The 25,419-nt window shown below is 35.6% G+C and overlaps 2 protein-coding genes across 4 annotated transcripts; both read right to left on the bottom strand.

The window, feature by feature from the left end:
* Positions 1-222: 222 nt before the first annotated feature.
* Positions 223-12,869, bottom strand: LOC145567814 (ubiquitin carboxyl-terminal hydrolase 10-like). 3 transcript variants are annotated; one of them, XM_081627201.1, is made up of 14 exons: positions 12,620-12,869; positions 12,275-12,492; positions 8,951-9,184; positions 6,809-6,953; positions 6,091-6,150; positions 5,860-5,958; positions 5,097-5,489; positions 4,845-4,985; positions 3,938-4,108; positions 2,816-3,073; positions 2,572-2,717; positions 1,910-2,404; positions 1,527-1,803; positions 223-902 (listed from the first exon to the last, which is right to left on the bottom strand). In XM_081627201.1, the coding sequence occupies exons 2-14, from the start codon at positions 12,421-12,423 to the stop codon at positions 762-764; spliced, it is 2,709 nt and encodes a 902-aa protein (XP_081483327.1). In that variant the 5' UTR covers positions 12,424-12,492; positions 12,620-12,869; the 3' UTR covers positions 223-761. The 3 variants fall into 3 exon arrangements, with proteins under 3 accessions (XP_081483327.1, XP_081483329.1, XP_081483328.1); XM_081627203.1 differs by having other exon boundaries at positions 12,275-12,446; XM_081627202.1 differs by having other exon boundaries at positions 12,275-12,431.
* Positions 12,870-14,074: 1,205 nt separating this feature from the next.
* LOC145567812 (uncharacterized) lies at positions 14,075-24,168 on the bottom strand. Its single transcript, XM_081627200.1, has 8 exons — positions 22,817-24,168; positions 22,392-22,696; positions 16,557-17,711; positions 16,262-16,420; positions 15,713-16,028; positions 15,544-15,614; positions 15,314-15,436; positions 14,075-14,917 (listed from the first exon to the last, which is right to left on the bottom strand). Exons 1-8 carry the CDS (start codon positions 23,760-23,762, stop codon positions 14,567-14,569), a joined length of 3,426 nt encoding a protein of 1,141 aa, XP_081483326.1. The 5' UTR covers positions 23,763-24,168; the 3' UTR covers positions 14,075-14,566.
* Between the last annotated feature and the right edge of the window lie 1,251 nt (positions 24,169-25,419).

The raw sequence follows: 25,419 nt of genomic DNA, 5'->3' as shown, positions 1-25,419 counted from the left end.
GGTTATCATGACTAAACAACAGGGTCAATTAGATACTAGTTTGATGAAGACGTATTTTTTTACTACCATGTTTCAGATTATTCACTGCGTATAGTTAATGGTGACTGATAAACAAGTCTAGAAAAAACACATTCATAATCTTGCAACCCCTAATTTGAATGAGAATTATTATTAATAATTCGAAGTAGAATATAGTTACACAATGTAATCAAGTGCAAAAAATATTATGATTTATAACCTGAATGTTGAACTTGGGGCACCACCTGATGCATACGCAACATGGCAAAATATACATCAACAAAAGAAAATTTCATCATGAAGGACGAAGGACGTAGTAGTTACATATCAGGTCATACTCCAAAAGAAAACTAAATAAAACCACCAGAGGTGGAAAGAGTGTTATGAATGCTTCCTAGTATAATAAATCAGCTACTGATAGCCAGACCTATACATAAAGGCCCAGGAAAAATAATTCCAAGAATCTATGATCTAGCTGCTCACTTCAAAATTTTGTTGAACAAATGAGCAAAAGTTGGTGGAACAATTGAAAGCCTACCTCCCAATCTGACTAACCAAAATTCCGTGCTAATCAACTCCATCTAAAGCCAACATCAGCCTGCATCCAAAAGCTAATCTTCCGAATATTGCACAAAAAACACATTTATAATGTAGTTTGCCTGTAATATCCAGGCTGAATGAGTATTTGCAATTGTAGACGTGCACAATCAACACTGCCTTTAAGAATGATTAGGATCCCAAGATCATCCTCTGGCTTCAGATTTTGCTTCAACTTTCACTCTACGGTAAAATAAGACATATGCAGCTGAAGTCTTGATATCTGCTTCACTTACTGGAGAAACATGACTGTCGTCAAAGTGATACCATTTGTCTTCCTCAATCAACTGCACAATTAACAAATAAAGCCCAATAAGTTTCCAGTTGAATGCACTCTACAGCTTTTAAGATAGTTAATACCTTCACTAAAAGGGCTAGACTCAATAGGAGTAACTAACATGACACATCAACTTTTTTTTTTCAGTCTTCACACCACAACCAATTAAGGAGACAGATGCTCGTTTGAAACTGACTCAACCAACGGTTTTGATAGGGCTAGTTGGTGGGCCTGGACTATTCGACCGGAGGGGGGGGGGGGGGGGAGCAGTGGTAATAGTGTCACATGGTCTACTTAAAGTAGCTCACTCAAATTAGTAAAAGGCAAAGATGAATCATTACACGTGATTGTCAAATTGCTGACCCAAAATGCATCGAGGATATCCATAAACTACTCAACAACGTAAACATGATGACTGTCCATTGAAAGAATATTTATGAATTACTTAACAAAAATGAATGAGAAAATCTGCCATGGACAAGGTCAACCCAAGTGCAAGTCTATAATTGCAATAAAAATGAAAAATAAATAGATTTTCGTAAAAAAATATGCATCTTATTAGTTATCAGAATCACGCACCACCAAGAAACACAGTTTCAGCCAAAGAAGCAAAGTTTTACGATGGAATTCTGACCTTAGCATATGCAGAGTAGTGTCCGCCACCAAGGCCACCATAATGATTACTGATGGCATACAACTCATACATGTAGGGAACATTAGATGAGTCCTTTTCCTTCACATATTTGTCCAATTCTAAGTTTTGGATGGGAAAGCTCACAAATGTATCTAGCTTGTTCTTAAAATATCTGCTATATGAGAACCGCTTCAGGTGAATGACGAGTATCTCTGGCAATTTCCAAAGATCTAATTTCTTGGAAGCCTGTCTATGTTCTTTGCAATTTGGGCAATACCTGTATTCAAACAGAGAAAATAATAAATTATGCACACAGATTTTGAACACCCTGAATATAACCAAGTACATAGGCTTTGAAATTTAAAAATAATAATGTGTCCTACCACATATCATCAGGTCCAAGAGGCTCCTCCTTCAAAAATGCATCCATGCATGAAAATAGAGAAACAGCTTCCTGACGAGTCTTCTTTGCAGTAAATCCGGACTTGCACACCTCAGGAAAATCCTCCAGATAGCTAATATCATAAAGTTCGTGTACATTATCAGTCCAATGAAGAGTAACTCTCAAGAAAGAACTACTTCTGACATAATCATCATCAATTTGTCTGCCAATTGAAGAAAGCCTGTCCTCAGTTACAGTGAGCTGGAAAGGCAAATCACTGCTACACTTGCATCCTGCAGTGTCATTTATGAACCCATTATCTGTTTCATCATTGCCTCCGGACAGAGAGCCATTTTCCTTCTCACTGTGATTCTTACTCAATGGCACATGGGCCTTCCTCAAGGGGGAAAGGATACTTGTAATGGCGATACAAACATCAGCAACAGTTTGTGGCTCTTCTTGCAAATAGGTTACAAGTGGTGATCCTAAAAGCTTCCTGTCATCAGGAGTTACTATGAGAAATTTAGCTCAATAATGTAATAGCACAGCAGTGAAATTTGAGAAGTAATTTTTTAAATGTAGCAAAATCCCTGAAGATATACATTCTTTAAGGAGGGTAAGGGAAGGAGATTTCTGAGACCTACTCTTAGTAGTGTTACTTACTTTTCAGTGGATTGATGAACTATCTCCAGTTTCTTTAACCCTAGTTTCTTAGGAACTCGGTAAGCTACAATATGTTCATCATCCTTGATGGAAGACAACGACTCCATAGCAGATTCCATGTACCGATAAATTTTGTGATCATAAACCTGAAAGTAAAATATTACATTATAGACAGCCGACAAATGTATACAATAATATGCAATACAGCCAAGAGTAGCCAGGGCACAGTATAAAGCATATCCACCTCAGCAAGGAGGAGGCTCTCATCATTCTTTAGACAGCAAGCAGTTCCGAGTGCCTGGATCAGATCTCTACAGCATCCATGTTTTGAAACCGTCACAGTATATGGCATTGGAAGCCCAACTCCATTAGTGTACAGCACAGTAACCGTCATCGTTCTATTGGTCATTGATGGGAGGGGCAAACTCAAGTACATAAATGGATCAAATGTAATTGAGATCTTGTTGCAAACTGGACAAACCAGTGTAGACTTGTACTGGCCCTGTGCATCGAATTACCACCAAACATGGTTAGCGAACAGCCAAATATATCTCATATGAAATGAAAATTACTGAATTTGATGCATGGCCAATAAGTTCTGCTGTTCTGTTGCAAGTGATCTTTGTATTTTTGAACACAACCAGGTTTCAAATCTCTCTCTCTCTCTCTCTTCTTTTTTTTTCAACGAATGGAAGATTTTAGATTTTAGCTCAATATGAGCTTTTCATTGGGCTCCAAAATATTGATAATATTCTGCAGCAGCATAATATAGCCAACAAAGCAATAATAATCATTAATTAAGTAGAACAAAGCCACTTTTGTGATCCATTGCAAATACTAACTTGCCCAAAATCGGAGATTAGGTCAATTAAATTTCAATAATACAGAGAACAGTGACATATGTTGGCATTTTACCCATCAAACAGAATGAGAGTTGTTTTAGGACCTCATGTGGCCAATCATCCAATTTAGCTCAACTACTGATCAAGTTTCAAGCATGTGTTGAGCATTTATAAGCAATTAAGCAGAGAAAAAGAAATAAAGTTGTGCAAGCCAAAGTACGTAGCTAAAGATTATGCAATTTGATCACATATATTCACCTGTATAACATTTTTTTTTAATTATTAATTGCAGACATTTCTAGGCATAACACGTGTTAAAGCACTTCAAGCCCATTAATAGTGAGGACAAATAATGGAAAGTCTGAAAACAAGAGATACACTTCCTAAAGCCCTTACAGTAAAATTACATCCCTCCGTCACCTCGTCAGAAAGACAAAAAAGATAAAGAACAATTTAGTGGACAATAATTAATCAATAGAAATAATAACCCTTAGTAGATCAACCAGAACAAGAACTCTACCAACCTGACAAGTATCAACAATAATCGAATCATTACGCGCCTTGTGACTTCTCCAACACTCTTCGGCATATTCCTCATCTGGCCGGCCATCTGAATCTTTCATCTCAATGTAAGGTTTTTGTTTAACACGATTCAAATCTTCATGCAATCCATCCAACAAGAAGGCAAGCAGTTCCTAAATGATATAAAATTTTATCATTAAGCAACTTATGATGGATGTATTGTAGGAAACTAGAAACTTACACATGAGAGGAAAATAATTATTTGGACGTGGGAGTGGGAATATAGCATAAACAATTGTAGGCCTCGCCCTCAACTAGGCAAAAACTAGAAGTTCGCAGGATTAAAACTGCCTAAAAATCAATATAACAGAAACCATAAGATTTGGTGGTCAAAGCTCACTAGCTTTGGTAGTAAATTTGTCATATATCCAGCTCAAGTAAAATAACTTCCACCAATTATCAAGTCATTGTTTTGGTAGCACAACCAACCAACAACTGATTCTGTTAAATTGCTCAAAATCTTAACCTTCACTGCCACCACCACCTTACTCTCCAACAAAACCACCAATTCCTCTTACGAAAAGAAGCTCCACCACCAGCACAATACAACCTAAACCTCCTCGCACATTATCACCCTCTCTTCCCTTCGTCGCCCCATCACTGCCATGATCAACCCTTGCAGCATTCTCTCTTGTCCAACCCTCATCAACCCACCCCAAAAGAAAAAAAGGAAAAAAAAAAAAAAAAAAAAAATCCACCAGAACATAGTTTTGGAGATGATGATTGGGCACGGTGGTGAGGTAACAGGGTTAGCGTGAGTGTGGAAGGGGTAATTCATTTGGTAGAGGTGATTACAGGGCAGCTTATTAGATTATAAAATGCAAATAATGAGCACTTAAAGGCAATAACCTGAGAATCATGCTGATTATACCCACTAAACTGAGGAGCAAAGCGAGCAAGTTTCCCCTTAAAATGACGTGGTGCAATCGATGTCCGCCCAGAAGACCACATTTCCCTCAACAAATCACCGAAAGCAATGGCCAGCTCACCCTGCACAAAAAGATCCACACATCACAAGCTCAATACCTCATTCTGCATTTAAAATCCAGATAAAGACCAACTCAAATATACAGAAATGAAGAATATTTGAAAAGTGCATACATGCATTCCCAATGGGTTTTGCTTGTTTATCTCAAGAGTATAATTTTGTAGAAAGTACTCAACAAGAGGTGCAGTATGGAACAAACACTGAAGAGCACTATTCATAAAGCAGGTATTCCCAAGATTCTGTAACCCTGCTAAGCCTCCTTTTTCCTTTTTTTTCTGACTACCATTGCTATCATGACCACCATTCTCAGCAGTCGAGCTAGTACTCAATCCAGAATACAAATTGGAACTGTATCTCGTCGAGTAACCATTTGAAAAGGCTGGGCCTCCAGCAATAGTCACGGCAGACCTTGATGGTTCCATAGGAACCAAAGCAAGTTCATTTCCGGTTGATAAAACCCCAAGGCCAGCTGATACCTCCCCAACAGTTCGCACCTCCAAAAGAATCTACAGAAGAAGAGTCAAAAGTCATTATAAGTGTAAAAACAACAAATCCACAAGAATCAATTGCAGATTAAAAACTCAGAAAGTACGGTAAAAATTTCTCTCCCTCTAAAATCTTGGTTCACCAATTAAGATTGTTCTTATGATACAGCAACAAATCCACAAGAATATTCATCTCACTGGTGGAATAGTGGTGTTAGCACATGGATACAGCATTAACTTTTAGATGAATTGTCCCTTATTAAATTCTTTCACTAGCCACACTTTACAAAGAGCCCACACAAAGTGAAATTTACATACAAGTTCTGCAAATTCAGTGACAATTATTTTTACACTGCAAATTAGACAAAGAAAGAAAGAAAGCACTACTAACATGCTGGTCCATTTGCAGGTTAGCATCCTCCAAAGTCTTGTTGCCCGAAGGAACTAATATACATTGCTTCTTCTCGTTGAAGTAGTCCCATATTTGAACCTGTTCAAATTATTTAAAACCCCGAAAAAATGGGACCTCAGCAAAAGAAAATAAACTATGAAGGGTAATAATAACATTGGAAGAAAAATAATAATTAAGTAGGCAAACATCCATATAAAGAGACCAACACACCTTATCTTGTGGTAGCCCTTTGAGTGCACACACCTTTTCATAGAGCTCAAGGGTAGAAGCCTAAGCATGATGATCAACTCTTAAAATCAGAGCTAGACAATTTTTACTTGAAACAAAAAAGAAAGTATTCAAATATGTGGAAACTGAAATCTAAGCGACATAATCAAGTACTCCCTCCGTCTCATATTACAAAGCCTATATTCCTTTTTGGATAAACCAAAATTAAAAGCCTAATTCTATTTTAAGATTGTACCATTTGACGATATTACCTCTTTTTTGATGAGTTGTCATTTTTTTCTTTGTCTTTTTTGTGCTAATGATGTCTTTTGACATCAATTCCCAACACTTCTCTCTCCCTCTCTTCAATAATTCCCAACTACTTTTTCTTTCTTTTTATCTCTCTCTAGCCCCACATGCACATATGTACTCTCAATCCTTAGTTTAAAGGAATCTACAACCTCCTTAATTCCCGTGAAAAAACCCAAATAGGCTTTGAGGGAGGGAATACTAACTTCCTATACTTTTTTAATAAAATAAAAATTCCATTGATTAAAGAACAAGAAGTGTAGACCATCTAAAAAAACAGTAACAATTTACAGACTGATTCTAACAAATCCCAATACTTGAGTTGAGACTGAAAGGAAAGTTCATCAGACATTATTTTCAAGCAGCAGAAAAGATTCCACCAAAGCTGTAAATTATATCAAGCATTTTATACCTTCTTACTGAAACTAATGTCAGATTGACTACTGTCCCTGGAATCTGTTAGCTTAAGAGATAGAGGATAAACTTCAACATTGAACTTTTTGTTGATAGCACCTTGAGAAATCAGCTTCCTAGGCAGTGGAGGTCCTCCATTGTACCTAAGAAAATTAATCATAAATCAAAGGTATCACAGAATACAATATTGTTATAATAATGTTAGCACTGCACGAGTCTGGAATCACCCTTGACATCATTCTTATTTAATGTTGGAACCAGGGTTAAAAATTAACAAAATCTAAGCATCCCGCACACATAAAACTAAAGAAGATGTGGAAAGAGGCATATGATCACAGAAATCTTATTGTCCCTGAGATGATTCAAACCATATAATTAGTGTCCATTATGTAGTTTCTCTCATTTAACACATTGAGACATTGAAGAATGGCCTAATTGTGCAATCAAAAACAGGAGATTTGATTCAAGTGGGATATTTGGGCACCAAATCCACTAAGTTATACTTCCTCTGTTTCTTTTTTTTTTTACTTGTTCTGCTTTGACCTTGACACTAAACACCATTTCACTTTTACCTTCATTTGATAATTGTACATGAAGATAAACATAATTAAGTTGGGTAATGTAATAATCGTCTTGATATATATTTTCAAAATACATAATTTATGTTATTTTTACAGCTACGCAATTAAGATATTAAGGGTCAAAGTAAGCATGCCAGTCACACGAAAAATAAAACAGAGGAAGTACTATAAAATGACCAAATTCCAAGACCTCAACCAGAATTCAAGTAACTCATAACCCTCCATTTGCATCATTAAAAGATCTTCGGGAAAAACAATGCTTGGAAATAAAACAGGCAGCAATGTTAAAAACATGTCAACACCTAAGGAATCCATCAATAAATCAGGAAAAAAAAAAAAAAAGAAAAAAAACCACCACCACCAAAAATAATGACTAATGAGACAATTTAACAATCTCAAGTGAGAGACTTTATGAACATGCTGCAAGCCTACAACCTGTAACGAACAAACATAATACAGGTGATTCTTAAGAGATTAAAATGATGATTTTGACTAAAAAGCTTATGAACTAGTAAATTAAACATAAATTTAAAGGATGAAGATGATGAAATTGGCATTAGAATTTGATAATATAATAAATATAGTACAAGCTTTCGAGAGGCTTGTTCTCTAAACTAACATTTGAGAGGTTGAGCTCTCCAAAGTGTTTCCACTCTCTAACACGATTCAACATGCCTTTTCCCTATTATGCTTACTCTCCCTTATTTATACTAAATATAATGACAACTAACAATATTAGACTACCAATAATGCCCCTCCCCTAGGACAGTTCATTACACAACTGATGTACATGCTTCACAAAATCTATTCATACCTCTACCCACATACTCAGCAGTCAGCACACTATTAACTTTCACATTTAGGCCAATGTGGATTTTAAATTTTCAAAGATATAATTAAAATTGCGATGGTGTAGTTTATACAAGTCAAATTGGGACATAGTACATAGTCTGACGCTTAGAATAATACTTCCTCTGTTCCTTTGATATAGCAACACAAAGGAGATTTCGCTTCCCAAAGCATATTCAAACTGCTTTTTTTTTTCAAAAAAAAAAAAAGTTTGAATATCTTATATTATATAATGTTGAAATTTATAAATAGCTAATATTGTGAAATCATACATCCAGACGAATCTAACAAGACCCGAAAAATAACTGCATCTTCCCTTAAATATGAATAACATGTTGTTAATGGGTGAGCGAATAGTGTAAAGTGCAAGCATTGCAATATCAAAAGAACGGAGTAAGTACAAATTGAAGTTAGAAGTTAATATTTGATTCGGATCCAATTATGAGAAGTAAAAATAAGTGTGACTATAATCTTAAAACATAAATCACATTCTATGTGCTAGGTGCAAGCATGCTATCTAGAATTGAGACTATACTCTTAAGAAATTGACTCTTAATAGCTACATACTCACCAGATGGATGTACCTGATATGACCTAGTAATATTTGATTGGGAAATAAAAAGGTTTATAGGGAATAAGATGCTTGGAAAAAAAAAAAAAAAAAAAAAAAAAAAAAAAAAAAAAAACTAAAACATGGGGTGGGATCTTACCATTCCAATAGCTTCTTCCAAACTTTTTCAGGAACCAATACATAATGTTGTCCTTCCTCCAATGTTCTAAGAAGCTCTAAATTATCAGCATCACCACCGTTTACATTTAAAATTAAATCAGAGTTGTCAATCGGCCCTGGTCTTTCAGCTGGATTTGGTAAATCTGCTATATTCCCATTCATTTCACAATCTTCACCTTCTTGCTCAGTATATCTCTTCCACCCAATAAACCATCTGAACACAAGGGAAAGAAAGGCACCACATCAACAACTATAAAAAAAACTTAATCTGAGACAGCAAACTTTGATCTGCTCATATGCCCAGAAAAAACAAAATAGATTGTCGCAGAATTCAAATGTGAGTAAAATAGTAAATGATGACAATAGATATATATATTACAGCATGATGACAATCACTTAAAAATGTTCTATTGAAAAAGGCATATAAAAATGCTCTGGTACTTGTTCAACCATACACCCCGCACCTGAGCGGAAAGAAAACAGCAGTACATATATGAGAAAAAAGTAAATGGAATCTTCACAAAATTTATTAAGGTAAAAAAACACAAGAAGCATAGAAGCTTACGTATCTAACTGCATTACAAACATCAATGATGTGTCTGTATGCATCTCAGTTCATTTTGATTAAATTCTTTGATCACTTATTCACATGTGTGTTTTCTGGTCACCTATATCTAATTTAAAAATTATATTAAACAAGAGCCTAATGGCTTCGTAATCAAAAGAAGTGAATTTTTCTTTTAAGATAATTTAAACGTGGATAATAAAGTCAAAAGCAATGTCTTAAGCATTGTTGTCCTAGTCTTGAGCTATGTTACTCGGAGTCACATCCAGGTATGGATTCGTATGCTGGACCCAACAAAGCTGGAATTTCAAGACATGGGGATCCTGTTGTAATTTTAGACATGGTCAAGGGAATAAGGGATCAAAGAAACAGCAATAAAAATATTTATTGAATAATTTTTTTTCTTAAAAAGAACTAAAACAATATATTGAATTGAAAAGGTCAAGAGAAAATCTATGAGTATCAATCCCTCGTTACTCAAAGTTTGAGACTAGCAATGTTGAAGATAATGAACAAGAAATAAAATTCAGATGATGAGGGGCAAAATTGGGAAGTACAGCTATAAAGTTATAGTATGATATGGGGGTTTTATTTCTCATATACTTCATATCAAGTATTCTATTCTACCCCTTCCTTTACCTACCCCTACATGAAAAATAAAACAACGCAGCAAGCATGTGAGTTACTAAGTTGACAGCCTTTGCCGTTGCCAGAAAAGATCACTGAAGCAATGATTATCACAAAATATCACATCAGAGTGATAGGGTTTACATTCTCAGCAAAAGCCCCATTAATTAAACAAAAAATAGGTTATCCCCCCCCCCCCCCCCTCTCCTAACTCAGATGTAGGGTTAATATAATATATTGAAACAACTCTCATCTTCTTTCTCCTCAAAATCACTCTGCCATTTAGCCTGCCGTGCCTGACTGGCAGCCACATATGATGTCATTCCCAGATGCAGATGCCATTCCCAGATCCAGATCTTTTCATGTCGAACTGGGTATGAAACATAACAGTCTTGTCGGAGTAAAATAGCTCATGAGTAGTAGCTGAGATTTCTAGAAAAGTACTTTCATGTTAGCCAGTTACTGTTATCTCATTAGATACTTATGGAGCTAAATATCTCAGTGAAACTTTTCCTAACAAATTGTGTAAACCAAGCTTGCAATTTCTACATGGATAAGACTGTGCCAATGGTGTAAAGCTGTTTGCATCAGAGAATAGTAATTAGCAGATTTACCACTTAGTAGATATATTATTATACCATAGACATTCATGTCATTCACATTGATTAAACAGTTTCAAAGCCTTATACAAAGATCTCAACAATCATCCCAATCGTACACAAGCTAAAATAGGAACTCCATAGGACATGTATCAACAATTCTACATAGACGGAGCTATTCAGTTAAATTCCTTTCCGTTTAGAAACACTTAGACACTATCACCTACTTCATTGGGACATCCATACTCAGTTATTCATATAATTTAGTGGAACAGCAGTTCAACTAGAGCCTCTCAAATGTATGGAACTCACAACATATATAACCTAATCATTAAGTCAGCATCACTTCCAAATGCCACTTGGTCCACTTCTCTGAGTCATATTCATCTTTAAGATGATCAAGTTTGGCTATCCATTATGCACTGGTCAATCAAATTACCCAAATTACATCCAATAACAGGCTAATATATTCTTATTCTCAGTACACAGTTCTTTCCGTAATGAATTCTGCAAAATACCTTCCTCCCAAAGAACATAAAATCATGCTAAGTTGATCCACAAGCATTTTATTTCCATTCCTTACTACCAATCAGCATGCCCTTTTTTCCATTCCTTGTATCACAAATAAGGGCAGATTGGCTGCTTACTACTTCTAACAACATCTTAGTTAAGGGCTAAGTCAATAGAGACCCTACTCACAAGCTGAAGCATGGACAAAAGATTGAGTGCATCATCCCCAATTCTCTCAGTAAGGGTTTTAAAAGGTGAAACTCGATTCAATTAATACTTAATAGTCTAACTGCAAGGGTTCAGCTAGCCAAAAAACTTGAAATAAGTTTTAAAGGGGAGGTACTTTTTGTAGTGATTAAGTTCATTGGCAGCAAAGCAGGCACAAGCAAAACATCGCAAATGTAAGGAATCAATTTGATCTATACATGAAAGAAGCATTAAATAACTTATAGTCTTTAGACTCTTTAACAGAGTATGGTTAGACCAGATGAATGGACTCCATTGTTGTAAATCCTTTCATTTAGGGTGAAATTACTCTCCTTTTTACAACAACATATTCCTCAAACCACAACATCTCACGGGTGGGAGGTGCCAAGATCACCATTGAGCTTTAATTCACAGGTACTCTCTGGTTGCACCCTATACAGGCTATATAGAGTAAAGTGCTGAAACGTCTAATTGCTATTCACGGTAATCTAGAAGAAATCAAAACATGTGAGCTGAAATGCTGATCATGTCAAGTACACTGGAATAATCGAATTCACAAGTATACCTAGAGTACAAATTTACATTTCACATAATTCCCTCCACCCACCTAAAATCTCATCGCAGTCTATATTTCAACAAATTAACCAAAGAATTCAACAAATCAACAAATTAACCAAAGAATTCAACAAATCAACAAATTAATTTCCCACTTCAGGCAATTCTATAAACTATAAAGATGGCCAAAATAGTAAGAAAGTTTAAATTTTCTTCAAAAACAAATTCATGAAAATGTTACCTGCTAGAGACAACATAGTATAAGTTGCCTTCTTGAAGATTAGATTCAGCTTGATCATTCAACTCCTGTACGATGCGTTTCTCCTCTTGTGGCGAGTGAATTACTCCATTTTTCAACGAATTTGCATGCCCAGATTCAAGAACCGTCATTGTAGATCCTAAATCAGCTTTAACTAATCAATTGATAAATTCAATTAACTACTAAAATTTTTATTAATCCTGCAAAATCGACAGATTTAAAAAGGGGAAGAACACTAAAATCAAATTGAATACAACCCAGATCAGACAAAGAGCAAAATTAATGAAGTAAAAATGCTAGGGTTAGTGATTATCAATTAATGCTTACCAGTGAATTGAAAAGTTGAAATTGAATATGCAGATCAAGAAATAAAAATGGAGAGGTCAAATTAGGGAAGAAATTAATTCGAATAGCTGTGAATGAGAAGATTAAACAATGTGATTTGATGATAAAAAATAAGAAATTGGGGATTGAATTCGATTGAAAAATAGAATTGAATAGAAAAGTTAAGAGATTGAAATCCCTAGCTGGAAAGAAAGGAATATGCGAAAAGCGAGGGTCTGATTGCAGAGTTGGGAAGGCAAGTTGTAGTACGTAATAACTAATAAGAAGATGTGTCTGTTTTTGGTTTTGTGCGACGAGCCCTTGACCTGGTTAATCGTCATTGTTACTCCTTCGCTACTCCACCGTTTTGGGTGCACCAACAAGGTAGGGGATGTTCACTAGTCCAACACTCAATCGAACCGAACCCTCTTAATTTGAAAATCAAGATAAAGGTTGGACTTATTAGTGATTTACATTATGAAATTTATGATTGTATCGGTTTTGATTAATTTTAAAATATTTTACATTTTTTAATTACTTATGTGACTCTTTGGAAATAAAGAAAGAATAAACAAAACATCGGTGTGTTGTATAGGTTTTGGACCGAATTCGATCAGTGTTGAGTAATACGGGGTATAGACTACAGAGTATGTTATTAAATCAAATTGATTTTTCAACACCTCTAACACCAACTTGCTCGAAAAGATGGTGTAAAGAAAAAATTGTTTATAACTTGTTTGGATCCATTCCAAGTCTGATTCAATGTAAAAAAAAAAATTTGTAATGAGATATGTGAAAATATGCAATTGGATAAAAGTTTAAAGTGAAAGTAATTTGATAGACTCATAAATTCATAATGTAAGTAAAAAAAAATACTTGTAATTCAGCTTTATCAATATCTTATCAATTAATTTCTTGATAATTAGATTCTGAAAATAAAATATTGGAGTATTCATTATGGTGATCAAATTGCAACATAAAGCGAAAAATCTATATAATAATTGCAATCATTTTAACACTTTTCACCACAAATCTACAAGCTTTTAAACTCTTAATCCTCAAATCCTATTTACTTTTTTTTTTTTTTTTTTTAACTCGTGTTATTTTATTAAAAAGAAAAACAGAAACTATCACTTTCCATCATAATTTTCAGGAAAGAAAAATTCTAATCCAAATTAGAGATTAATACGGAGTAAAACATTCTGAATCTAAAAACGCCACCAAGTTGTGCTAGTAACAATCTTAGTACCAACAAAAATGTTACTCCGTAGCTTGTTACAAAAAAAGTAAATAGGATTGTTACTATTTTTGTTGGTACTAAGATGTGTAATATCTATGTACGGCTTAAGTATCAACAAGCATTAGTCATTGAGGGCACGCATTATTAAAGTCTTAGAAATCCTACATGAAATGACACAATCCAGCTCCTACCACAGCCACATTAATAGCAACTAGGAATAGAATAGGCAAATCAGCAATTAATATGAGATTAAAGAATTAACAGCACTTTACATATCAAAGTAACCAAGCTGGATCAGAGTAGAAAGAAACAATTATTATATATCGTGATTCCTCCATCTCCCCTCAACCTCCAACAAAAGAGCTAAAAAAGGAATACTACAATTTAGTATTTACACTAACACCTACTTTTGTATTTCTTTATAGTAAACACGAAAACTGGAATCATTTCATTTCCTCTAGGGGAAGAAAGCAGGCCCATCTCCTCAAAACTTGAAGGCAACACTTTTAACACAGCATGATAACAGCATTCCTGCTCTTGCAATAAACCAAATGTTTTCCAAGGCCATATGAGGAGATATGTGATTGGCTGCTGAGAAACGACACTGCATTTTAAGTATATAACTCTCGATGTTGACTGTAGTATCCCGCACAACATATTAGTATATAACACTTGCTGTCAACTGGATTTTACATGCTTCAGAGTTTACACTATGAGGCATCATTATCAGCTGAACTGGCAGAAACTTCACTTTTAGCTGCACGACCGCTTCCTTGGCTGTCAGCATCACTAGAACCACTGTCTTCACTGGAATTAGAAAATGTGCCGGAGTCATCAGAACCTGCTCCCTTCTTCGTTTTTCTACGATCATCGTTAACCCCTCTTCCTCGCAAGGCTAATCTCCTACGCTTTCGAGCTTTCCTCCTGCCCTTAGGAAATTCATCTTTATTTGAATCAAAGCTCTTGCTCTTACCATTTCTACGAGTTCTGTCCTCACCATCCTCTGACTCGGTATTAGAAGGCTCAACATCAACCTTGCGCTTCTTTCGACTAGCACTAGTCTGGGAAAAGGAAAAAAAAAAACCTTTAATCATTAGTAAAATGAAGCACCTATACATCCTCCACATGACCAAAATGTATAATCAACAATTTTAACCATCTCCATCTCCAGCATGCAGCTATTGGTAGGGACTAGAACAATCATATGCATGTCACATATCTGCTAATTAGTCATTAATAGCTAGCAGAGAGGGGTATACTGAATTAGAAAATCCAAAAATTCAAGGGTCACAATATAAGTTTTCAGCTGAAAGATTTCAAAATTTTGGAACTGTCATGAAAAATCCACAAGTCGTCTTTGGTCACCAAAAATAACAGCAAGAGTGATGAAGAGAATGGCTGACGAAAGTGAGCAAAAATAGAGAAGAAGCAGTTGATTTAATGGGATGATAACATACCTTGGGACCACGATCAACCAATCGTGCCCATTCAGACCGATTCCTCAAACAATCAAGAACAGCTTGAGAATGACTGGAGTAGGCATACCTCTCGCCATTGTGCTTTCTCAAGTTTTGCCAATGCTGTAAAGATTAATCGGCAAAAAGCCATCAGAGATTCAGAGCCACCCACTTGAGCTGTAATACTATATTAAACACATTAAAGCATCATGCAAACTGTAGGAACTCACCGGAAGGACAGCATTACACAATTCTTCATATGTCATACGCCTGCCCGCGCCCATAATTTCAGCAATAAGTCCTACAAGTGTGAGGAAAAACAAAAACCATCCATTAGTGATGCCACATTATTTGGATTCAAAAATAAAATAAAAATTAATCACATTTTACTGCAGTAACCTGGTAGAGTGCGATGAATTGGAGCAAGGCCCTTCTTGGTGCCTGTATCATATTCAGGCTTATTGACAGGGGAATCACGGGTAGATGATGATTTTCGCTCATTAGCATCAGTGGAGGATGGACCACTATTTGCTGCTGATGTGGAGACATCTTCACCATTCTTCCTCACAGAATGTATTGACTCACATTCTGCTTGAGTCAAAGCATCAGATGTTTTTACGGAATCAGGAGATGAAGGTGCCTTGTCTACCTTCCTAGCGTCATTATCTAGATCACGAGAATTGCGAGACCCATCCTTGTTCTTTCTTCTTGAAAACTAGCACAACAATTACACACAATCAGATGCTTGAATAAGAAATTGATGCAAGGACAAAATAGTCATAGATGAATTCATGTAAAGCAAAGATCCTTAACACCACTATCAGGCTCCAGGAAAGAAAATACAGACATAATAAGAAAATTAAAATAAATAAATAAAGAAAGAAATAAAATAAAATAAAAACCCAGTCATTTATTAGATTTATTACTATAATAAAGGAAGCATCTTACTGTCTGCTGATCTTTCCCTCCAGAACTAGCACTGCGCTTGTTAAATATACTTGTTGCAGAGGCAGAAGATAACTGAGGTAAGCTCCCAGCATTACGTACACGTGGTACTCGAGGAACTCTGGGAGAGCTGTTAAGTTCCTGGTGTAAGAGCAAAGCAAGCTGCAATACAAAACCCGAAAATTGTAAAAAAACAGCTTGTGTATCAATAAAAAAGAAAGAAAAAGATAATACGTAGTAAAAAAAATATCTATATACTTATATTTATATCGAAAGTATACAATTATTTTATTCTGACCTCTTCATCACTTAATCCAGCAGGGGCACTTGACGAAGGTGGCAGGTGACCCAAAGATGACTGAGTTGACTTGGATGACTGCAAATTTGGCTGAAGAACTTTTTCCCCTCTATGTTGTCCAGCAGAAGCTATATTTTTACTTTGCCCAGTTAAAGCATGTTGAGTCTGCTGTGTCCCAGCAGTCTCGTCAGTACTTGAAGGAAGCAAGGCACCATCAGTGGAGGACTTTCTTGAAGATAAATGCCTTGATGAATCCTTTCCTACAGAAGTATGATGTCTAAGAATAGGACTCGTCAGAGGCTTGCTTGGCTGTGATGCCTTCAACACAGCATTGGTGGAAGATTTTGACTGATCTTTAAACATGCTTTTTGTTTTTTCATATTTATCTTCATCTTTAGCTTGACCAAGAGGTGCATTTTCCTTCTTAGTACCCATACTGAAATTTGACAACGCTCGTTTGCCAATGGAACTCTGATTCTGTGAGCTTCCAGCCCTATTTTTATCAGAAAGACAAGACCTAGAGATGACAATAGTTGAAGAGCTTGGCGACGATTTTCCAACAGACACTGTTTTATGATAACTGGCTGGTGGAGGTAGGATTTCCCCACTCAATTTTGATACCTCACCTGTAACTTTTGTAACTTCTTTAACGTCTGAAAGAGGTCTTTTCACCTCATCGGAATTTTCTGAACCCTCACAATTCACTTTGTTATTACATTGATTTTCCACTAATTCTTTATCTTTCACGAGCTGATTGCCACTCAGTGCCTCAAAAGTTTTTTCGTTGTCTTGAACCTCTTGCCCAAGGGGCTGAGAACTAGTTGCAACAACCTCATTCCGTTTGGAGTCTTCACATTCTCGATCAGGAGATAATATTTGCTCAGAACAATGTAACTCCACATCAATATCAGAAGGACGACTCCTCAAAACCCCATTAGGATTATCAGTATCTGATTCTGTTTTACTAGCACAATGTCCAGAGATCAAAGGCACAGTAGTCTCTATATCCTTAGCAACCCCAGTTTTATTAACTTCTACCCTAGCAATATCTACATCTTCAGTGATAGGCTTTAGCATCGAAATATCACTAGTTCGGCCTTCTGGAACGACTGGAAGCACTCCTTGATTTTTATCCATGACATCTAAAACAAGTCCCTAGCATATATAAGAAAAATCAGCAACCGCATTGTAAAGCAGTCATGTAAGGCTATTAATAAAGAAACATAAGCCGACAACGAGGTAACAATGCAATCATTCTTCTATAGCAGAACATAATCAGCATGGCACAAGTGAGAGCCAAGGATAGAAATGAAGCGGAGACTACTTAAACGTTTGGATTTCTTATAATGAATATCTTAGAAGAAACTGACTTACACATATAGAGCTGAAATTGCAATGGTATTACCATTTCAATTACACCTATTATCATAAATTTATAATACTTCCTCTGTTTTTTTTTTTAGATTCATCACTTTTAAAATCACGGACTCTGAGGTAAGTTTAGGAGATAAGAGAGCGAGATAAATTATTTACTGAAAAGGAAGGTGATGCATGTATATTGAAACTTCTAAATAAAACAGTGATGTATCTAAAAAAAAAGAGGATGAAAACTAAGCTTACCAACAAAGAGGGGGGGGGGGGGGGGGGGGGGGGGGGGGGTGGACAGAAAAGAGAGATTGAAAATATTGCTAGTAGCGTTTAAAAAAAACCCTCCCCAATCCCCACTCAATCAATTATCTGCTCTGCAAAGATAAATGCCATGGGAGTAAAAAGCTACAATCACATGCTAAGCTTTCCTTGCCAATTTGTTATTTCATCCTAAATTGTCTCTAAGAGCATTAGCCAGAAAATGAGTCAGGGATATTAGAAGAGGAAACAGCTACCTCTAATGACCTGGGAAGTAGCAGCATAGGCATTAGGGCCACAGCAAGAAGGCAGGCATGATGAACAACTAAGAATGCATTTTATTTAATCACTTCATAGTGAAAGGTACTAATCATACTCCTTTTGATCCTAACTGAACAACATACAACATAATATCGTATGTGCAAGATGCGATAGTTCCAATTCCCTTTCACTTAATGTTTAGATAAGGAAATTTGGAGACGGGAAAGGAATGGTAAGTAAAGTATCTACTTTTCCATAATTGAATGAGATGAGAAACGAAAGAGAAGAAATTGGACGCAGCCAGTCATACTCAAAGATGAAGACCACTTGAAGGTTGTTGTCAAAAGAAAGTATTTTAAAAACCACACATAAAATCTTGTGCATCAGTCCTTGCAAGCACAATGCATGTGAGTAGATGAGTGAACAAGTGTTAAAGCGTTCATGAACGAACAGAAATATGTGAACATGCGTAAAAGAGTCTTGGGGCATACTTTGGTCAATTGCCTCGAAACCCAAATCTTAGAAGCAAATTTGCAGCCAAAGTGGCTCAATTAGTCATCACTTTCCAAGGCTTCATAATACACACTCCATAATTATAAAATAGATAGCCCATCCATCAGACACGACGACACCATAGGGCTCACTTGGTAACCCTACTAGGAGATACAAAAAGTCATATGATGCAAAATGTATAATAAACTCAAAATGAGTCATACTTACACTACTCATGTTAGTTTTTAAAACTTACTGTTGAACTATACTAGGGGTCGTTTGGTTGGATCATCTGGAATGGAGTTAGGATCCATTTCATCTAGTTTTTGGATTGGTTGTGGTTTTTAGTAATGGAATCTCATACCCAAGGGGTTCTAACTCTCCCCTATACCCATGGAAGCCCATACCCACCCCTCCCCCTAATATTCACAATACATTCCACTAATGAAGGATGGAATCCATTACAACAATAAAACCAAACAACTTTGGACAAGTATGGTTTTTAGAATTCATACCTCTCTAGTATGAGATTCCATACCAATCCATTCTAACTTGATGAAGCAAACACCCCCTTAGTTATATTCATATTATTTTTCTAAGGAAAAAAAAAAAAAAAAGATAATGCACAAACACTTAAAATATGAATTATAGCTTAACAACCACCACAGTCGTCCTTTTGTGGTATTGCCACACAATTTTAACTCGCAAACAACATGTTTCTCCTTTTGGACCCGTAATGGATGGGAGTTTAAAGTCCTTGTTCATTTGGGGCAATGGAAGGTATCCTTGTAAAGATAAGTGTCTAAACACAAATATGTATTAATATTTGGTAATTGCCCCAAACGAACGAGAACTTGATCCTCCCATCCAAAATTACCATACAATACACAGAGTACATTTTCATCCTATCAACACTTATTCACATTACATTGATACACATTTGGTAAAAAAAAAAAAAAATCCCCTCATTAACAACACCTTTAAGCAATAGTGTGAAATTAGCATAATAACAAACACTTTTAAGACATAAGAGCATCTCCAATACGGGGCTTTACCGAAAAAATATTGTCAGAAGAGAGGCCCAAGGTAAGTAGCAGATTGAGAATAGTTAACATATATAAATACTTCATAATAGTGTTCATCCTGTAAAAATGGAATGTTTTCTTTTTATTTTTTTCAAATAAAGAATAATATGACTTCAACTAATGTATAGGCGAAAAATAATTTTAAAGACTTATACTCCCTCCGTTTTTAAATATTTGCTTCATTTCTCAATGCGCGGAGTTTTAGGAAAGATTGGAGAAAGTAATAAAATATGGTGGTAGTTGGGTTGGTTGAAAAATAAAAAATTGTAAAAAGCAAAACTAGTAGAGAGAATATGAAATTAATAAAATATGATTTATGTTGGGTCCACTAGTTGAGAAAAATGAATTAATTATTGTAAAAGATTTCCAAATAAGAAAATGAAGCAAGTATTTAAAAACGGCCGCAAAAGGAAAGTGGAGCAAGTATTTAAAAACGGAGGGAGTATGGAAGAATCTTACCATTGGACATTTGAGTCTCTAATACAAGTAATTATATAGAAGTATAGAACTAGAGTATCACCGCTGGAGCCTAAAAGATAGTCATATAGAGTTTTAGAGGCCTAAATCGAATGTCACGTGAGGAGGTGATATAGAGAATACTTTCTGATGCTCGTACTAGTAATAATATCAAGGACTTTTTGTCAGCAACTACTTTTTAAAAGCAATTTTTTTTGAGAAACTACCAAATAAAAAAAAATGTTGTAAGAAACTATCTATTAAAATAAAAGGAAAATGATAAACATAACCCTTAGGGCTATGTATAAAAAGCTAAAAAAGAAAATAATGAGGATAGATTAACATTCATTACACCGATCTGCGCGAGATTTTGTCATGAATTCCCAACTTAATTTCATTTTAAAAAGTATATTTAATATTTATACATAGCCCTAAGGGCTACATATATCATTACACAAAAATAAAAATATTGTAAGAAACTACCTATTAAAACATATAGTGTTGTAAAAAACTATTATTCATCATATTTTCGTCTTTAACTAATTTCTCCAGCGTTGACCACCTTCAATCAGTCACATGATAGGTGGCATTGTTGGTGGGCATGAAAAAAAAAAAAAAAAAAAAGGTTTTGGCAAGTGGGTGGTCGGAAAAATTAGTCGACGGTGAAAATCCAATAATAGACACAATATTTTCATTTAATAAGTAGTTTCTTACAATATTTTTTTTATTAGGTAGTTTCTCACAAAAAATGGCTTTTAATAGGTGGTTTCTGACAAAAAAAACCCAAATATCAAAATCAACAAATTCTAGCAATGTGGCATAATCCATCACAACATACACACCATATCTCATATATGGGTGTGATATCTGTATCAAACTATGAAACTATGGAATTATAACTCACCCACGCGGCCACATCACGATTACATAGTAATTTGTTGAAATTTCACACGGTTGTGATTTAAGGATGTCCATGATGAACCAAAACAGAGCAAACACAACCATTAGGATAAAAACTAAATTCCATGGTGTTTATCAACTATTAGCACCAATCTCAGCCATTGTTTCTACAAACAACTAATTATAGGCAATAAGTTGAACCAAGAGCCCAAAAAATTTGGAATTTCAAGCACTCTTATGCTTGAAAAGTTATGACACTCATGACCAAACTTAGGACATAGTCACAACTCTCCAAGTCCTAACAGTTCGAGCCACTATAAGCCATTATGAGCCTTGATGAGTCATATACGCACCTAAAACCCGTATCAGATATCCTGGAACCCAATCAACATAGCTATGGGGATAATGAGTGAAACAGTTATCAATTATCATCTGATACAAAGCTTTGCTAAAGCTGGGAAAGACTTTTCAGATATCCCACAAAGAACAACAAACAGAAGTACGGAACAGAGGCAATAATTCTAATTACTGAGCAATCTCATAAGCAAATTACTCTAGAGTCTATAGCCTAGGAAATCTTTTATTACTATGCTAAATTTTGTGTGGCTAAACATGTAAAGCATGATTTGAAACATTAATAAACCAAAAGCCAGCCTTCTGTGCCAGCACATTAACTCCAATTACTAATATAAAGGCTGTTTTCCAAAGAAAAGTTCCAATAAGTACACAAGGTTCAATCTACAACCACAATAAGTTCTAAACCATATAATTTCGGAACAAGTGAGCTTGGGTGAAAAGACACACCCGGACTCTTAGCTACAGAATAACAATAAACATTAACAAAGATAGTGTAATATTGCATAAGGAGCCTTTAGTTTATTATACCATGATACCATGGATACTATTCCATGCCAATGAAAGACATAATTATGTGGTCATAACTCATAGCGAAAAAAAAAAAAAAACATGTTCAACAGCATAAAGCACAGTGGAAGACCTTAATCAGCCAACATACCTCTTTCTTTATAGGACTAATTGTGTTGTTGTCCTTCTCCGCAATGGCTGCATCGGTTTTAGCAGACTTCTGAGAACCATCAGTAGCATCAAGGCCAGGCTTTTCTGCTTTGACCCTCTTTTCAATTGAACACCCAAGTCCAGCCACTTCTGGGGACCTAAGTATCAAATTTCCCTCATCAGTAGCAGCATTTCTCTTGGGTTTTTCTATGTTACTACCCTCAGATAGGCTACCATTTGATGCTACTTTGTGAGCTTTGCTTTCACACACTTCAGCTTGCCTAGCACTAGTTGAATGTATGACAACTAACATAAAAATAAAAAACAAAAGCAAAATCAATGAGCAAAAAGATATTATGCAAAGTGCAAAACACATTTAGCAATTCAGTATATCAATGAAACAGCATTAAGAGTTCCAGCAATTACCTGCTTTAAAATTTTGAACTTTACTCTTCTTCACATCATCCTGTTCTCTATGACTAGCTTTACTCTTCTTCTTCCCACCACGATCCTTGGACAACCCCAAATCTTCTCTACTTCTCTTACTACAATGAAACACAATCGACCGACTCGTACCCTGTTCTTTCTTCGACAAACCAGGTGAACCCAACTTCTTAGATTCACCATTCTCCAATTTCCTATCCTTAGAACCCTTCCTATCAGAAGCACCCCCTTTAGACTGACCTCCCCTCATACTAACAACCCCATTCTCTTTCGACAAAGAGTACAACACACCAGCCCCTCTATCAATCACATTCTCAGGGCTCCCGTCCGCCTTCGCCTCATCCTCCCCATCATCCAGCTCCTTCTCCCAACAGGGAAACTCCCTATACCTAAAATTAAACTTCTTTGGAACATAGCCACTACACTTCCACAACTCAGACCCAAAAAGTATAGGAAACCCTTGAAAAAGACCAGGATCATCAGCACCCCCAGGTACCCCCTGCACATGTACCCTCTCCTCCATCGGTCGATTCGCCCACAATCGATAAGGCGGTCTTCGAGGCGGGGGAGGAGGTGGAGGATGATTACTAAAACTATAAGAATTACTTGTACTATAAACATTATTATTCCCACTACTCATCTTGACTGTTTTGGTTGGCAATTCAACGAGCAATTGCGCAACCTCCGTCTCTTCGCTATCATTGTTAATCCTACTAGCTTTACTCTTGCACTTATCACAAGCAAATGATTTCTCCCCCTTTACGAAACGAACGCAACGAGTGTGAACCCAAACAGCACACTCGTCGCAATTCACCATCTCCTCTCCATCGTCGAAATTCACGCCGCAAATGCAATCCACCGTCCATGAACCATCTACCCAGTCATCCGGCGGGTCGGATGTCGGGTTACGATTCGACCTGCTCTTCATAGTTTTCGACTAACTGTGAATTGTGATTCTGTTCTAAAAATTCAAGATTTAAGGGAGTAGAATCTCAGTTTTGTGTGGAGAAAATCCAGTGTTTTTCAGATCTAGGGTTTAATCGGAAAAACCCTAAGTTTTGGGAATCAACAACTGCTAATAATTGAGAATTGAACATTGGGGCTGAAAACCACCGGAAGAAGGGAGTATCGAGTTGCAACTGCGGTAATCTTGTTGTAAATTTTCATCGGCGTTGAACAGTCGCCGGGTTCCGGTCGCAGGAGAAAGGCGGCTAAGAAAGATGGTGGTTTTTTTGGGAGCAAAAAAGGGTGGGAACTGGGAAGTGGTTTGGAAAGAGGTAAGGCCGTAAGGTGTTGCTTGCTGAGATATGAGAGAGAGGCGAAAGAGGAGGGTGTGCGCAGTGGACTGGGTCCATTTTTATTTTTATTTTTATTTTTATTTTTTTAAATAAAATAAAATAAAAATGGGGAAAATCACGTGAAAAATAATTGCGGAAGAAAATTTGGAAATTGACAAATTTGAAGAGAGAAAAAATTCAGTGAACAGAAATATTTTTTATTTTTTTAGCACATGGTAAATTAAAATATACGAAGTACAATAGTAACAATGATCTTAAGAGATTCACTGCAATGAGCAAAAAAATTGCTCATGAGCAAATATTATGGGTGAAAATCAAAAATAATGTACTACATTAAGGATTATTTCTAAGGGTCTATTCTCATTAGATTATAATTCATTTCAGTTCAGTTCACTTCAATTCATGTCTAATGATATTGCTAATGATATAAAGCCAAATTTCATACTTTTAAGCTTATATTACAACAACGACAATAATAATAATAATAATAATAATGACTATTATACGGTTATACCATATTTCACTTAATGACTATTATACCGTATTTCATTATTTGACGAGCTAGGAGTTATTATTTTATTTTTTTCATTTTGAGAATTTTTTAAAAAGTGTTTTGTGTTCTTTTGTCATTTTAATATTTTATTTTTTTAATTATATAGTATATGATTTTAAAATATTTTGGGGTTCCATGTTTTTAATATATTTTTCATAAATATTTTAATTATATAGTATATTTTTCTTAAAATTATTTTAATATGTATATTTGTATATACACATATATAATAATAAAAATAATAAATAATCAAAGATCATTAATCCGTAGTTAAAAATCACTAATTAATACTCCCTCATCCCAAATTACTCGTAACATTTTGACTTTTTGCACTATTCACACATCTCACTTTGGCCATCTTTTTTAGCTATTATTTGAAAGCCAATATAATCATGTAATATGTTCTTAAGTCTATTTTAATGTATAATTTCTTAATATAAACTTTTTATGGCTTATATTAGTATATAATAAAAGATATTAGCGGTCAAACATGTGCATCAGCAGGCGTGTCCAGTCAAAATGTTGCAAGTAAAGTGGGACAGAGGAGTAAGTTCAGTTTAGCTCTAATAAGTTCAGTTCAGCTCAGCTCATTTCAGTCAATGAGAACAGGGCCTAAATTTGCTCATGAGCAAAACTAAATTTGCTCATCCAATGAGCAAAAAATGCAATGAACGGTAGCCGCTGGCCCTGTAACAAATAAAAGAGGCGGCTTGTAATTTTGCTTTGCCCACCCC

The sequence above is a fragment of the Chenopodium album genome, chromosome 11 (assembly GCF_948465745.1).
Source record: "Chenopodium album chromosome 11, dcCheAlbu1.1, whole genome shotgun sequence".
Taxonomy (NCBI): domain Eukaryota; kingdom Viridiplantae; phylum Streptophyta; class Magnoliopsida; order Caryophyllales; family Amaranthaceae; genus Chenopodium; species Chenopodium album.
The sequence above is the reverse complement of the archived record's forward strand: the minus strand, read 5'-3'. Positions and strand labels throughout refer to the sequence as shown.

Coding starts and splice junctions, on each gene's coding strand:
- LOC145567814 (XM_081627201.1), bottom strand. CDS start 12,423: ATGACGGTTCTTGAATCTGGGCATGCAAATTCGTTGAAAAATGGAGTA. Junction 6,954..8,950: donor TGGAAGAAGCTATTGGAATG/GTAAGATCCCAC, acceptor TAATTTTCTTAG/GTACAATGGAGGACCTCCAC. Junction 903..1,526: donor ACTACTCTGCATATGCTAAG/GTCAGAATTCCA, acceptor TTAATTGTGCAG/TTGATTGAGGAAGACAAATG.
- LOC145567812 (XM_081627200.1), bottom strand. CDS start 23,762: ATGAAGAGCAGGTCGAATCGTAACCCGACATCCGACCCGCCGGATGAC. Junction 16,029..16,261: donor GAGGGAAAGATCAGCAGACA/GTAAGATGCTTC, acceptor TTGTTGTGCTAG/TTTTCAAGAAGAAAGAACAA. Junction 15,615..15,712: donor AATTCATCGCACTCTACCAG/GTTACTGCAGTA, acceptor TCACACTTGTAG/GACTTATTGCTGAAATTATG.